Below are 15000 nucleotides of genomic sequence, written 5' to 3' on the forward strand. Positions count from 1 at the left end.
GTAGCATGTTCAGGTAGCACTAGTACTGTAGCCTGTAGCCTCCTGGTCCTGGTCCTTGTAAAGCTTGTTGATCCGTCCTCTCATCCACACAGTCTCTGGTGTCCGTGAGCTCTTGCAAGCTGTTACTGTCGTACATACACTCACTCTTTGACCCCCCCCCCCCCCCCCCCCCTTAGAGAACACCTACCTGGATTCAGTAGAGCAACTCATTGGATGAATGCTTTTGAAAGGTAGATCTTAGGTAACCGCCGGTTTCTTAAATGGTACCCTTATCTCATGAAGTGAAAGCTGAACAAGCAGGAAGGGTTCAGTGGAGCCGCAGGATTAGAACTGAACCCGTTTCTAGTCCTATGGTTTAGAACACTGTGCTGTAGAGGTCTTAGTCTGGCTGTCCAGATGATGTCACACAGGAGCATTTTAAAGAGTCAGATGTGTGCCACTGTGCCAGGTACACACACACACTCACTCACACACACACACACACACACACACACACACACACACACACACACACACACACACACACACACAGACCCTTTAAACAGCTTTGTGTCATGAACCCCTTATATAGTTGCTAAAACTTCTACAAACATATATCGTATATATGTAAACATATACAAACATGATATAGATGTCATTGATATTATCAACTCCTATACATACCTTGTTTTATCGTATTATTTATTGCATCTCCACGCTCTTCCCCACTTTTCAAACGGAAAAATATGTTCTTGTTATTTTGCCAAGTGTTTGTTGGTGTTCTGGTTGGTCAGCCAAATTTGCACTCTTGTGGAATGTTGGTGTGTATGTATGCGTGTTGCTCGGGGGGCGTACATGATGCTTTCTCTGTGTGTTTTAATCTACCTAAAAAGAACAGGGCTGTCCTCAATCCTACTATACATTATGCTCTCATCACTGCCCCCTGTGCTCTGAAATGTAAATTACAGTCCAAACACCCTCAACCCTATTACAATTCCACAAATTCCACTGAATTTTCATTGTGGATTGTGAACATACACATAATTATTATTATTTTTTTAATATATGAGCGGAGGTGTATACACGTGCAGTGTATATGAATCAGGAAGTTTGTACATTGGGAACAAATGATGATTGTAACTGTATGATTGTCAGTAGGGCATTATATTGAGACACATGGCTTACCTCAAGACTTGAGACAAATCTTCTCTCTCTCTCCTTCTCCTGACGTCTGTTGACAACGACAGTGGCCCCTTCATGAATCACAGACTCTATATTTTCTCTTTGTTATACTCCCTCAAACACAGACTGGATATGTAATATAATGTATATTCCTCACATTAAACACTATATTAGTGGACTTGCACAAGCTGGTATCTATTATAACAACGGTATACAATCCCACACACTCAGATTCACACAGCTACAAATTGTCTTGACTGCAGAGCCACTTTAATGGGTTTTTGAATGATCTCTACTATTGACTGATGTTGACTATATTGATAATAATAAGCTGATTTTCTTGTGGCGTTGAAGGTATTATATTTTTGATGATTTGTAAAAGTGTTGTCAGGATGTCACTCGACCCAGTCTTCATACGACACGGACAGAAAATGTCCTACAATATTCATTCTGATTGTAAGGTTTATGCACGTGTTACAAATTGACTGGCAGTCATACAACGAGCGATATGATATTTACAACAGTTGGGTCATATTATACTTTGATACCTTCACCAGGTTGAATCTCTTCAGTTGTGAATCCAGAACCAAGAGAAAACGGGTCCAGGCAGGATGTTAGGTGCTCTGTTTACGAGTGGTCTGAATCTCTGCTGTCTCCATAACCAATCACACCCCCTCAATCTGCTGCGCATTATATGAAGGTGTTTTACTGTTGCTGATGTCGCCTATGTCCCTCAAAGCATTTTATGACTGTACCTTGATTGTAGAAGCCCTATTTTATAATGAAGAGTTATTTCAGAATATGTGCCGTTGTACAGTAATGTATTGTATGGAGAAACCTAAATAAATGCCATTTAAAACTTATATCCTTGACTTTGTCTTTGCTCTGTGAATATTATTCTCAGCAGGTTTGTCTTTTCCAATGTTGTTTTTTGGGGAACAATTCAACACTGTTAAGAGGACGATTTATTATTTTGCAGTGTAGTCCCCACTTGGAAGAATCTCGAGGTGATTAGACTTGTATTACCGTAACACAACCACTAGAGTGTGCCCTTGAACCCGTTTTCACTTTGAAAGATGATTTCTGATTGCTTCACATGTCACTGAACCACATTTGCATCAATGTCCCCGTCTCCTGTTTCTTTGTTGTGATCAGAACCATGTGTGTTGACAGTTGTCCAGTTGTCAGTGGTCCAGACAGTGATGAAAAAGGACAGGCGTGTCCTCCAGGTCTGCTTGTTGACGCCAGATCAACAGAAGTCTCTGGAGGAACGTTTGTCTGGCCCTCCGGGGAGTCAGGGGTATTTGGTTCACTCACACTACATCTAGAACCATCCATGAGGTTCTACAAAGACAAAGGTTCACTTGACACTTCCAGTGGTGCTGAACCGGTGACGAGTGTCGCCAATGTGAGAATTATGAGGAGAGTGTTTAATGTAAGGATGGACGCCATGTCCTTGTCCCGTCGTGTTGGCTTGTTCAGTACATGCGTGAGAGAGAGAGATGAGGTTAGTGTGAGATGTTTTTTCCCATGCTTGTGCGTCTCCCTCTGTCCAGGAAAATATGAATCAGTTTTCAGATAGACAGAGGAAAGTGACTAACGCCCCTCTGTGTGTGTGTGTGTGTGTGTGTGTGTACAGGTTAGAGACGGTGTAAAGCAGTTTAACAGTGTTCATGTGGAAGAACCGTCTTAACGACCATGACATCACTTCCTCGTCACTGTTTCTCATGGTTTTTAACGACAGACGGTCTGTTAGGATGGGAGGGTAGGGACAGACGGTCTGTGAGGATGGGAGGGTAGGGACAGACGGTCTGTGAGGATGGGAGGGTAGGGACAGACGGTCTGTGAGGATGGGAGGGTAGGGTCAGACGGTCTGTGAGGATGGGAGAGTAGGGTCAGACGGTCTGTGAGGATGGGAGGGTAGGGTCAGACGGTCTGTGAGGATGGGAGAGTAGGAGGATGGGAGAGTAGGGTCAGACGGTCTGTGAGGATGGGAGAGTAGGAGGATGGGAGAGTAGGGTCAGACGGTCTGTGAGGATGGGAGAGTAGGGTCAGACGGTCTGTGAGGATGGGAGAGTAGGAGGATGGGAGAGTAGGGTCAGACGGTCTGTGAGGATGGGAGAGTAGGGTCAGGCGGTCTGTGAGGGTGGGAGAGTAGGGACAGACGGTCTGTGAGGATGGGAGGGTAGGGTCAGGCGGTCTGTGAGGATGGGAGAGTAGGGTCAGACGGTCTGTGAGGATGGGAGAGTAGGTCGACCCAAATCATTTAGGCTCCATTTGTAATCAATGTCTTTGCTGTGGGTTAATCATCTCTCTTGTGTTATTCCCTTGGGAGTGTCAGGTGTGAAGGTGAAACACCGCAGCATTGAGCAGAGACTTCCTCACCTGATTTCTTACTTTGATCACTGTAACACTGTTGTTTTCCTCCCCAAAGTCTCATATCCTCCAGATGTGCAATACCTCTCTCAGTGCAAACTGGACTAAAAACAAAGACACATGCAGAGATATTGCAAAGACATATGCAGCTTGCGTCTGGTCAGATTTGGCTTTGTAATAAAATACTTCTGCATCCTCTAGCTAGCCAAGCCAGAGTTGAGGATTGGAAAGACGGATCGGACGCCCATCCTCCACATGTAAGGGAGTCTTGTCTCGGTCCAGATGGAATCGGCAATGTACTGCACCGTAGAAGAATGTGTAATCAATATGACGCTGTTGTGTGCCTGTATTTGAAGTCAGTTATGGAATCAATCATACTGGTACTTTCTATTTCAAGCTATTCCTGAAGGTTTTAAATTAGAAAGCAGCCCCAACTGACTGTGTCTGGTACTTACTTAGTGGATGTGAAAGAGAAATGGGACCTCCTCTAGTGGACTATTAGGACTAGTAAAGACTAAGGCACAGTCATAAAAAAAAACTGCAATATCTGCAAAACAGTTTATCTTTCAAAGGGGGAGACAAATTGTTTACGAGCAACTGAAGTTACTCTGTACTACCGTATGCATAGCAAGTGTCTCACATCGCAAACGTCTCTCATCCATTGCAAACTGTGCACACGCCCAAACTCATTACAAGTGTGCATGCTGTAGACCTACCTCACAACCAAAGCCAGATGGTGGATGACTTGATATTTGCCAACTTAAATAAAAGCAATTCTCAAGCAATTCAATTTAACTTGCAATATACACTTTTTTTAATTAAGATATAAGCCCATTGTATATATTGGCTTCCAGTGGTAGCAATATAGCTCCCTTCCCCTATCAGAAATCACTGGTGGGGGGGGGGGGGGGGGGGGCATAGGGAGTAAAAGGGTAAAAACCTGGCAAATTAACTTGGTGCTACGTAGCACAGCGCTACATCTGTGTGTGATCAGTGTCATGGCTCCATTCAAGCTCCCAGATGACTGGCCTTTGAAAATGCTGCATCACACAGAGGTAGAAGTTTCCCTGAACCACAAGCCTGAACCATTAGGGGGGGTTAAACAAAAAATCTGATCGTGTATCAGTGATTAAGGGCACCATACTGGCTCCATGCGGATTGCCACACTCTCTAGTTTCAGTGGACCTTCAGACTAGAAGGCAGACTGTAGGCACAGGTAAACATGACTGGTAAATCCCAATAGTCTAATAGTCTGGCCTCTCCTCCATCTGCACTGGTCAGGAAAAAAAGAAAAATAGATCCTGGCATTTTGATTTGACATAGTCTGTGTTTAAAGATGCCATAGAGGATATGACAGATTGACAGCAGTTTATGGGAAAGTTCTTTCTCTCGAATTCTCCCTCCTTACACCCGAACACCTCCCATCCAACCTCTCTATCCCTCTCTCTATCCCTTTCTCTATCCCTCTCTCTATCCCTCTCTCTCTCTCCCTCTCTCTCTATCCCTCTCTCTCTCCCTCTCTCTATCCCTCTCTCTCTCCCTCTCTCTCTCCCTCTCTCTCTCTCCCTCTCTCTCTATCCCTCTCTCTATCCCTCTCTCTCTCGCAGGCCCATGACAACACAGTCTCTGCCTTTTACATTGAGATTATGAAGGTATTCAGATATACAAAACTGATTTATTTTCCAGCAGCCACACTTCAGCTGTACGTCAAACATCTGAAAGAGTTTAGAGGGTTTCAGAATGTTAAGAGTCCTAGGAGGAGAGAGAGAGAGAGAGAGAGACAGAGAGAGAGACACAGAGAGAGAGACAGAGAGACAGAGAGAGAGAGAGAGAGAGAGAGACAGAGAGAGAGAGAGAGAGACAGAGACAGAGAGAGAGAGAGAGAGAGAGAGAGAGAGAGACAGAGAGAGACAGAGAGAGAGAGAGAGAGAGAGAGAGAATTAATGCATGAAGTAGGGCTTGCCTGGGTAGTTTTATGAATCTGTTTCCATTTGTACCGTGTGAGCCTTCTGGAAAACAGCATCTCTCTGAATCTCTCTCTCTTTTACCCTCTCCCACCTCCTCTCTCTTTCTCTCTCTCTCTCTCAGTCTCTCTCACTCTCTCTCTCTCTCTCTCTCTCTCTCTCTCTTTCTTTCTCTCTCTCTCTCTCTCTCTCTCTCTCTCTTTCTTTCTCTCTCTCTCACTCTCTCTCTCTGTCCCTCTCTGTCCCTCTCACATATGCACACACCCACACACACACACACACACACACACACACACACACACACACTCTGAGCTCAGGGCTGCTTGCTGAGGGGCCTAGGCAACCTGTACTGCAGAAATGGAAGAAATAGAATGGCCATCCCCAGTGCTATGAGTATAACTGGTATGTACAGAGTTTGACAAATTGTCTTCCATGTTGGCACCACACGTTCCATATTGGCACCACACGTCCCATAACCGTGGCATGCATATTGACAGATTTTGGTGACATGACACCAATTCCAAATGTTATCCTGAGTTTCCCTAACTGCTCCGTATACATATTGCTGTTGTTATCATTCCATGTTTCATACTAGCTTGTTCTAAACATCAGATAGCTAGGGTTAGGGTTAGGGTTAGGGCTAGGGTTAGGGTTAGGGCTAGGGCTAGGGTTAGGGTTAGGGCTAGGGTTAGGGTTAGGGCTAGGGTTAGGTGGCACAAGGTTTTGGTCTTGATAGACCGGAACCTTTTGCCGGATCGAAGTCTTTGGAAGAGGGGGTGACCAGGATGGGAAGGATCAGCGATGATCTTCCTGCTCTCTTACTGGTCCTGGAGTGGAACAGGTCCGCTGCAGTCTGCATTTGTCCTTGGCAGTGGAGGCAGCGAACCAGACGGTGATCGATGAGCTGAGGATGGACTCAATTATGGTTGTGTAGAACTCGACCATCACTTTCTGCCACAGCTGCTGATCATCACTTTCTCCTCTGCTGGGCCTTCTTGATGGTGGAGGTGATGTTCTCCGCCCACCTGAGTCCCCAGGAATCTGAATGACTCCACAGTGTTAACTGGGGAGTCACACATGATGAGGGGGGCGGTTGGGGCTGGGCTCCTCCTGAAGTCTACTACCATCTCTACAGTTTTTAGAGCGTTCAGCTCCAAGTTGTTCTGGCTGCACCAGGAAGCCAGGCTGTCAACTTCCTTTCTGTAGACGGACTCATCCCCATTGGAGATTAATCCAATGAGGGTTGTGTCGTCCGCGAACTTCAGGAGTTTGACAGAAGGGTGACTCGAGGTGCAGCTGTTGGTGGGTCAGCACGAGGCGCTCAAAGGTCTTCATTAGAGAAGACACTTTGAGCTATATTCATTGTTTAATAGATTTTTGTAACCAAACTTTTTTCAGTGATTTTCAGTCTCTTTCTATGAGGCTTGGCTGTATGTGTTCACTGGGATGATACAGTGCATCTGCCTGGAGGAAGGGTCGAGCCAGCTGGATGGAGGCCATGACTACTACTATGACATGCAGAGGCTGTCAGATATGAGCAATGATTAACATGGAGGCGGATACTTGAGAAGAAAGCGGAGCTCATATCTGAATTAAGATGAACAGATGAACATACTTTTCCATCCTGGGCTGGAATCTACTCTACTACAGTATGGCCATCTGTGTTCCATCCTGTCACAATTTGGTCAGAGAGAGAGAGAGAGAGAGAGAGGGAGAGGGAGAGAGGGAGAGGGAGAGGGAGAGGGAGAGGGAGAGGGAGAGGGAGAGGGAGAGAGGGAGAGGGAGAGGGAGAGAGGGAGAGGGAGAGAGGGAGAGGGGGCGGTTAAAGAGTGTTCTAAGTTGTGGTAAAGAGTTGTAACAATGACTCATGAGGACTCACAATCTGTATGACCTCTAAGGAATGTTCTCTGTGCTCAATGTTTCCTTGTGGACCCAAATAAAATAGATGAGTGTGTGTGCATGCATGTGTTTAAAGCATGTGTGTGTGTGTGTGCATGCATGTGTTTAAAGCATGTGTGTGTGTGTGTGTGCATGCATGTGTTTAAAGCATGTGTGTGTGTGCGTGCATGGATGCATGTGTGTCATCACTAATAGTTATTATCAGGGACTGGAAGTCCTACATAGTTGTCCCATTATACTTGTCATAAGAGTAGGTGATGTCATAAGAGTAGGTGATGTCATAAGAGTAGGTGATGTCATAGGAGTAGGTGATGTCATAAGAGTAGGTGATGTCATAAGAGTAGGTGATTCCAGCTAAGCCACACATCATTTATCCATTTCATTTTTCCAGGGTACGTACTGTCTCCTTCTTCCTAGTCATTCATTCTTCTCTGAGCAAAACAGGTATTCAGGAAATATCTGTTTGAATGGTAACATACGTGAACTGTGGTGAAATACTGTGATAATTCTGTGAGTTATCTAGCTATTTTGATTTATTTTATTCCACCCCTCCCCAAAGCAAAAGTACAGTTAACTTAACAGGTAATATGATATAGAGATGTTAAGTTCATACTAACTTCTGATTAGATGAGTTTTGTTCTCCCTTGTGGAATGAGTTCCTCCCTCTGTGTCTGCAGCCTTGCCAGATAAGATGGCTCTGCTTGACCTTACGGCATGAATAGGAGCGGCATTCTCTGCCGGTAACGTAATCCTTAGACACAGATCCAATATCCATAGAGACCAATGCTCCTAGCAGAGCTCTTTTAGAAGTCAAACTCCTCTTGATATATTTACCTATTTGTCACTGAACATATTGGCCTATTTTTCTGCTGCTTTCCCCAGTGGCTTACATACTGAATTACTTTACCACTCACATAGGGGGCCCATTTTTTTGTAGTAGCAGATGTGGCGTGCGTGCGTGCGTGCGTGTGTGCGTGCGTGCATGCGTGCGGTGTTTCAATGTGGTTGATAGATGAGTAGGTGATGAGTTGTGAAACCAGATTTTGCAGACACCAGCAAGTCTGAATAAACTATCACACACACACACACACACACACACACACACATTCCACACAGAAATAGAAAGAAATGAGGACACATGCAAGATCATAAACAGACATCTACAGACACATAAAACGGGTTAGATGTCAACAAGACATCAATCCAATACAAATCCGTAACGTGGCAGAGGTAAGAAAAACAGTGACTTGGTCCTTATGGGCTGTGTGTGTGTGTGTGTGTGTGTGTGTGGGGGGGGGGGGGGGGGGGCGTAAGGAGGAGGGTAATAGAGGGCAGGTATGTGGCAGCGCGTGGGCTCCAACCCATGCCCATATTAGGGCTTCCTGCTCAACGAGCTGTACCGGGGGAGAATCACAGCACACCTGAGAGGAACCACCGGGCTGAGGGGCGTGGCCGTGGTGCACAGAGGGGCGTGGCCGTGGTGCACAGAGAGGCGTGGCCGTGGTACACAGAGGGGCGTGGCCGTGGTACACAGAGAGGCGTGGCCGTGGTGCACAGAGAGGCGTGGCCGTGGTACACAGAGAGGCGCGGCCCTCAGCCCAGGGAGGCGCGGCCCTCAGCCCAGAGAGGCGCGGCCCTCAGCCCAGAGAGGCGCGGCCCTCAGCCCAGGGAGGCGCGGCCCTCAGCCCAGGGAGGCGCGGCCCTGGGAGAGCACCGCGAGGGAAGTCCACCGGAGAGAGTGAGTCGTAGGAGAAGTGACGTTCCTGTGTGCCATTCACAGCTGTGATCTTTGTTTGGATAGGAGAACCCGCTGGTGTAACAAACCTCCACCGTCTGGCTACCCCGCTGATGGACCCGACCCGGACCGTAAGAGAATCTGGCCCGTGTACCGACCCCAGCTCTCGACCCACGACGATTCTCCAGGATTACGGATTAACTGCCAACTACCCATGACTCTCTTCCCCTCCCCTTTTCCCCTGGAAGTACAATAAAACTCTGATTGATGTTTCATCCCTTCGGTTGTGAATGTGGTTTATTATTTGGCTTGGTTTCGTGGCATCTCCACACTCCCCGGGGTTTGTCGCAGGGCCTATAAGGTGCAGAACCCTACCTCTGTACCATAACACCAGATATTCTTGGTCTATAACGTGCGTCATGGGAGGGCTGATGGTCATTGGGTTTTGGGGTATCGTCTGTGTTAGTTGAGTAATATGACTCTTTAACTATGTTCTCTGTCACTCCATGTGAATGTGTCAACGGATCGTGGAGAAACATTGCAGTTTAACTGCTTTTTTGCACATCAAATGGGCTTCGCCATGAAGCAAAGATTTGAGTGGCATCGGAAGGAAGACGATGAGGAAGGGAATCGAAACAGAAATGTATGAATCCAGTTTATTTTCATCCAATAAAGGACAGGGAGAGAACAACCCGGAGAAAAGAACCATCTGATTCTGATCAGAAGGCTTTTTGTCATTTCCAACCAGATGCTAACTAGATTTTTTTTTTGTAACATTTCAGGGCAACAAAACCGAGCCAAAAACCAGAAACCTGTTCTTGATCTGCCATCCTCATAAGAGTCTGAGGATTCATTTGTTTGGTCTGAAGCAGTCGTTTCCTATGGCTTGAAACTATGAAGGAACACATATGGAATTATGTAGTAAACAAAAAAGTGTTAAACAAACCAGAATATGGTTTATATTTTAGATTCTTCAAAGTAGCCACCTTTTGCTTTGATGTCAGCTTTGCACACTCTTGGCAAGGTGTGTCCTAACCTTTGCCTGGTACTGTAGGTGGTATGCTCAGTATATGCACTTCATGCACCTTGGTTGGACTGTGAGGAAGCAGCAGAATACTTTTCCCTCTGTTGGTACTGTTGTGACAGCCCGTGTTAACAAACGTAGGAGGCTGGGGGAGGCTGGGGGAGGCTGGGGGAGGCTGGGGGAGGCCACCGGCAGGGCAGAGCAAAGACAAGCACAAAACCCGAATAGGGCAAACCTCTGCTGTCATCTGCTCAAACAGTTCTCCTGTGTGTGTGTGTGTGTGTGTGTGTGTGTGTGTGTGTGTGTGTGTGTGTGTGTGTGTGTGTGTGTGTGTGTGTGTGTGTGGTGTGTGTGTGTGTGTGTGTGTGTACATGTATGTGTGTTCTGGCCCAGAATGAGTTTTCCTTCAGACTAATAGGCGAGTTTGGCGGGGCGACATCCTCAGGAAAGAATGCCACAGCTCCAACTGCTCTTAATCCAAACAAGCACACTGTCTGTCTGAGATGGAATCTAATGTTCCTCTAGTCTCTTGCTTGTTGTTTTGATTTTCTTTGAATGAGCTCCACTCTATGAAGATTAGTGAGGTTTAGTATTGTTTGCACACACTATGAGGCTCAGTCCTCCCCCATCCCTCTTCCCCCCCCTCCCCCTCTCCTCCTCTTCTCCTCCTCTGGAATTCCGGGTCCCTGGAGACTCTCCCTTCGTGCCTGTCTGTGGTAGTCTGCAGGGGTAAACAGTGAGACAGGCAGATCTCCAACTGAAGGACCCCCTCAGGAACAGTGGAAGATCTGCTCTAATGAAAGGACTCTTTTCTTCACCTCATCAGGTGTAGTAATTATCTGAAGAGCCCAGCCTGGATTCCTAGTTCTTCCCTCCTCCCAGCTCAGGGGGGGGGGGGGGTCGGGGGGGGGGGGGGGGGGGGGGGGTCCTCTCTCTCCCCTCTACTGTTGTTTCAGCTGACCCCCCCTCCAGACGATCTGCCAATCAAGTCTCTCCTTCAGCTGAGTTGCCGGGCTGCTCTCTCCTGCCCTTCCTCCCTCCCTCCCTCCCTCCCTCCCTCCCTCCCCTCCTCCCTCTCTCTTTCTTTCTCTCTCTCTCTGTCTAGCTCTGTCTCTGTCTGGCTGTGGCTGTGGCTCTTACATTACGTGTGGAGCTCCAGAAACTTCCCTCACCGGAGTTGAAGAGGGTTGGAAGGAACACTGGAGTAGGAAACCGAGGCGGAATGGTGGAAATGAATTAGATCGCTGACACAGAACACTGTAACAGACTGAAGTTACTGAGACTTTTTGTAGATAGACTCTTTTTGGAATATTGAGGTAAACCAACAAAGTAGAATCCTGGGCTGGAATATTCAGCTTGAAGTCTGTTAAATTGTAAAGTACAGTTGAGTTAGTAAAGTACAGTTGAGTTAGCGGTAGGGTGGGGAGGATGGGGGGAGAGGCTACGGTGGTGTGTTTGGGTCTCCTGGCCCTGTGCTGTGTGCTCATGCCCAGGGGAGGGGAGAGTGCAGGGGGCATACTCTCTGTCCACCAGGCCATGGGGGAGAGAGGGATGGAGGAGAGAGGGATGGAGACCCTTCAAGGAGAAGAGTCCCAGGATGACAAGGAGGAGGTTACCCTACTAGGTAAGAAAAGCCCTAACTGTTATAATGCATAATAACCACAGGGATCTGCTGTATAGGCTATGTCAGTGTCAGTGTTCCTCCCATGGGTGGGTTGGGTCAGGCTAAAAACCGGGCTGAGGCTAGAAACATGGTATTGTTTATCTGATGAGTCACATGAAAAAAGTACACCACTGTCAGGTTAATAAAACAAAACAAATTTGTTACAGTAAAATTCAGAGGGAAGCCAACGGTTTCCTGAAATACCATTCAGTCTACCAACACACACACACACACACACACACACACACACACACACACACACACACACACACACACACACACACACACACACACAGACTTTCCAGGCTATGACAGGTCCAGCAGGGAAGAGAAAGTCCAGACACTTACTTGTCTACTACTGCTGCTATCTCACATCTGGGCATAAACCTGAGCCTGTTGGAGCAGAGAACACAGAGATCAAGGCCCAGGGAAGACTCTTTCTGGATGACGTAACAGGCCTGGATCAGCCCTGCCTACAGCATCTTGCAGACAGATTTTAGCAGTACGGTTCTTTTCCACTGACTGTGCGGTAATCAAGGCTGCATAGTGACCACAGAGCAGAGCTCCACAGTGGAAGGAATCACTCTCTGATGCAGAGATTCTGATAGAAATGTTAATTATGGAGCAAATTAGTTTTCGAGACTCTCAGCACAAAGCTATCCCAGTCCACACATCTGTAAATTCAATTTACATGAGTACTGGAATCATCCACCACGTCACACTGGTTGATATATATAATAATATCTGCCATTTAGCTGACGTTTTTATCCAAAGCGACTTACATTGCAGTGAGTGCATACATTTCAGTATATATGGTCCCAGCAGGAATCAAACCCACAACCTAAGCGTTGTTAGCGCCATGCTCTACCAACTGAGCCACAGAGGACCCCTGGCTCAGTTGACACTGGTTGGCGTTGACATTGGATGTTCAGTGGGCCAGTGTTGGTCAGAGGGCTTAAGGCCACATGCCCCCACAGACTTGTCCTGTCTGTTATTCTTCCTATGTTAAATTAATTACTATACTTCAAAGTTTATGTTCTTAACCCTAATTATTTAGTGAGGAACCTGCTACTAGTCACTGGTGGACTAGTCATAATTAGACAAAAACAGCTTTAATTCTTGTGTTATGATTATTAAGTTGAACAGTTGTGGCAACAGCTAATAAGGTATAAAAGTGAACCAGAAACACATAAAGAGCCAATGTGTATCATTCATTGAAATGACCATGGAACAGCTAAACGGTTATGCTTAGATTACCAATACAGAAAATAGACTTCTATAGACATACAATTATACATAGGGATTATGGCTGTAGATTGCAGGAACAAGCTTTTTCAAAATGCTCCAGCTTTGGAGGGGGGGAGCCCTACTCTGGATCCCCCCCTCCTTCCTCACACACTTGGTGTCCCCTATAAAATATTTGGTGCATGACGCCCCTGGTGTTGGTGATGCTATATTTAGGCTGGACCTGGCCTGACAGGGTATCATTAGAGGTAAATTAGGGTTTACTAATGGAGAAAAACATATTTTCCATCAAAACATAGTCTTCAACTCAGAGCTATTTGTCACTGGCACAAGTGCTCAGACAACCACTGAGATAAAGAGGGAAATACCAACGGAGTTGATTGGCTGAATATACACTGCCTGTATTTACCCTCTGTTATGCTGAAGGTCAGTAAATTACTAGAGAAGTACAACACAATGGAGTATAACACAACACAATGAATGAAAAGGGAAGGAAAGTAATGAAACAGCTTGTTGCTTGTTCAGTTGGGACACACAGACACTAATGTAGCTAAAGAACTTTCAGTGGGCGTGACTGTGTGTGTCTGGGGGGTCAGTATCATGAGTATAAGAAAGCCCTCTCTGTTCTCTCTACCCACACACACACACATGCACAAACACACACACACACACACACACACACACACACACACACACACACACACACACACACACACACACACACACACACAGTGTTAGTGCAGCTGTTGCAGCCCATCATTACACCTGTCTTCATACGGAGCTCTGTCTGTCTCTCTTCATCTGTTTGCTCTGCACATGATGATGATGATGATGATGATAGCGCCTCTATCTGTAAGGACTTATAATATAGTCAGTTCAACAACAGGTACATTGTTAAATATGATAAACTCTGAGTTAAATATCTGCTAAAAGACAATATGATCATCACACCGTCAAAATCACCAAGTTGACCGAGCCTGGTTGTCCATCTTCAAGCCAGGGTCAGGAGAGCCCCAGAGAAGGAGGAGGGTAAAAAGAAAAAGAAAGACAAGAAAGATAAAAAGAACAAGGAGCCAAAGGATCCCAGGGCCACCAAGAAGCCCAAAGCTGAGAAGAAAGGCAAAGACAAGGGCGGCCGCAGGGGCAAGGACAGAGAGCCTCAGACAGAAGCACCGACAACAACCACACCACCACCTACAACTACCACAGAGCTAGGTAGGCTCAGGAGTGTGTGTGTGTGTGTGTGTGTGTGTGTGTGTGTGTGTGTGTGTGTGTGTGTGTGTGTGTGTGTGTGTGTGTGTGTGTGTGTGTGTGTGTGTGTGTCCACCTCAATCTTACTGTATGGTGTGGGGAACTGTATCTTGTGTGTTACTTCCTTGGTTCCTCCAGAGTTACTAATGCTGTACCCTCTGTCTGTCTGTCTGTCTGTCTGTCTGTCTGTCTGTGTGTCTGTCTGTGTGTCTGTCTGTGTGTCTGCCCGTCTGTCTGTCTGTCCGTAGTCCCAACTGAAGCTCCCACGGAGCCTGAACCTTACCCAGAGTACCCCTACACAGACAACGGTGAGAGTGAACACATGCTACTACAACTACTCTACTACTACACACACACACACACACACACACACACATGCACACAATATCATTCCTTCTCTCCACCTGTGGTTCTCATAGAGGATGACTACTGGAAGCTCGAGGAGGAGGAGACGGTTGCCCCGGTGACAGACACAGAGGATGACTACTGGAAGCCAGAGGAGGAGGAGACGGTTGCCCCGGTGACAGACACAGAGGATGACTACTGGAAGCCAGAGGAGGAGGAGACGGTTGCCCCGGTGACGGACACAGAGGATGACGACTGGAAGCCCGAGGAGGAGACGGTTGCCCCGGTGATAGACACAGGGGATGACTACTGGAAGGAGTACCAGACTCCTCCCACC

General features: G+C 46.8%; 2 protein-coding genes across 3 annotated transcripts in view; both read left to right on the forward strand.

The window, feature by feature from the left end:
• elmod3 (ELMO/CED-12 domain containing 3) overlaps nucleotides 1–531 on the forward strand; it is a 9296-nt gene extending 8765 nt beyond the window's left edge. Inside the window, exon 13 of the mRNA XM_083673697.1 lies at nucleotides 1–531. This exon is cut by the window's left edge and continues 1880 nt beyond it. The gene's annotated coding sequence lies outside the window, so the exon portion shown is untranslated.
• Nucleotides 532–11288: 10757 nt separating this feature from the next.
• aebp1b (AE binding protein 1b) overlaps nucleotides 11289–15000 on the forward strand; it is a 16231-nt gene continuing 12519 nt past the window's right edge. The window contains exons 1-4 of one of the 2 annotated variants that reach the window (XM_083673724.1): nucleotides 11289–11783; nucleotides 14064–14282; nucleotides 14567–14626; nucleotides 14738–15000. The exon at nucleotides 14738–15000 is cut by the window's right edge and continues 52 nt beyond it. In XM_083673724.1, coding sequence (XP_083529850.1) covers nucleotides 11588–11783; nucleotides 14064–14282; nucleotides 14567–14626; nucleotides 14738–15000 — 738 coding nt within the window. In that variant the 5' untranslated portion in view covers nucleotides 11289–11587. The remainder of the gene's footprint in view (nucleotides 11784–14063; nucleotides 14283–14566; nucleotides 14627–14737) is intronic. The other variant, XM_083673725.1, reaches the window with a different exon arrangement.

This window comes from Argentina silus (genome assembly GCF_951799395.1).
Source record: "Argentina silus genome assembly, chromosome: 7".
NCBI classification, from domain to species: domain Eukaryota; kingdom Metazoa; phylum Chordata; class Actinopteri; order Argentiniformes; family Argentinidae; genus Argentina; species Argentina silus.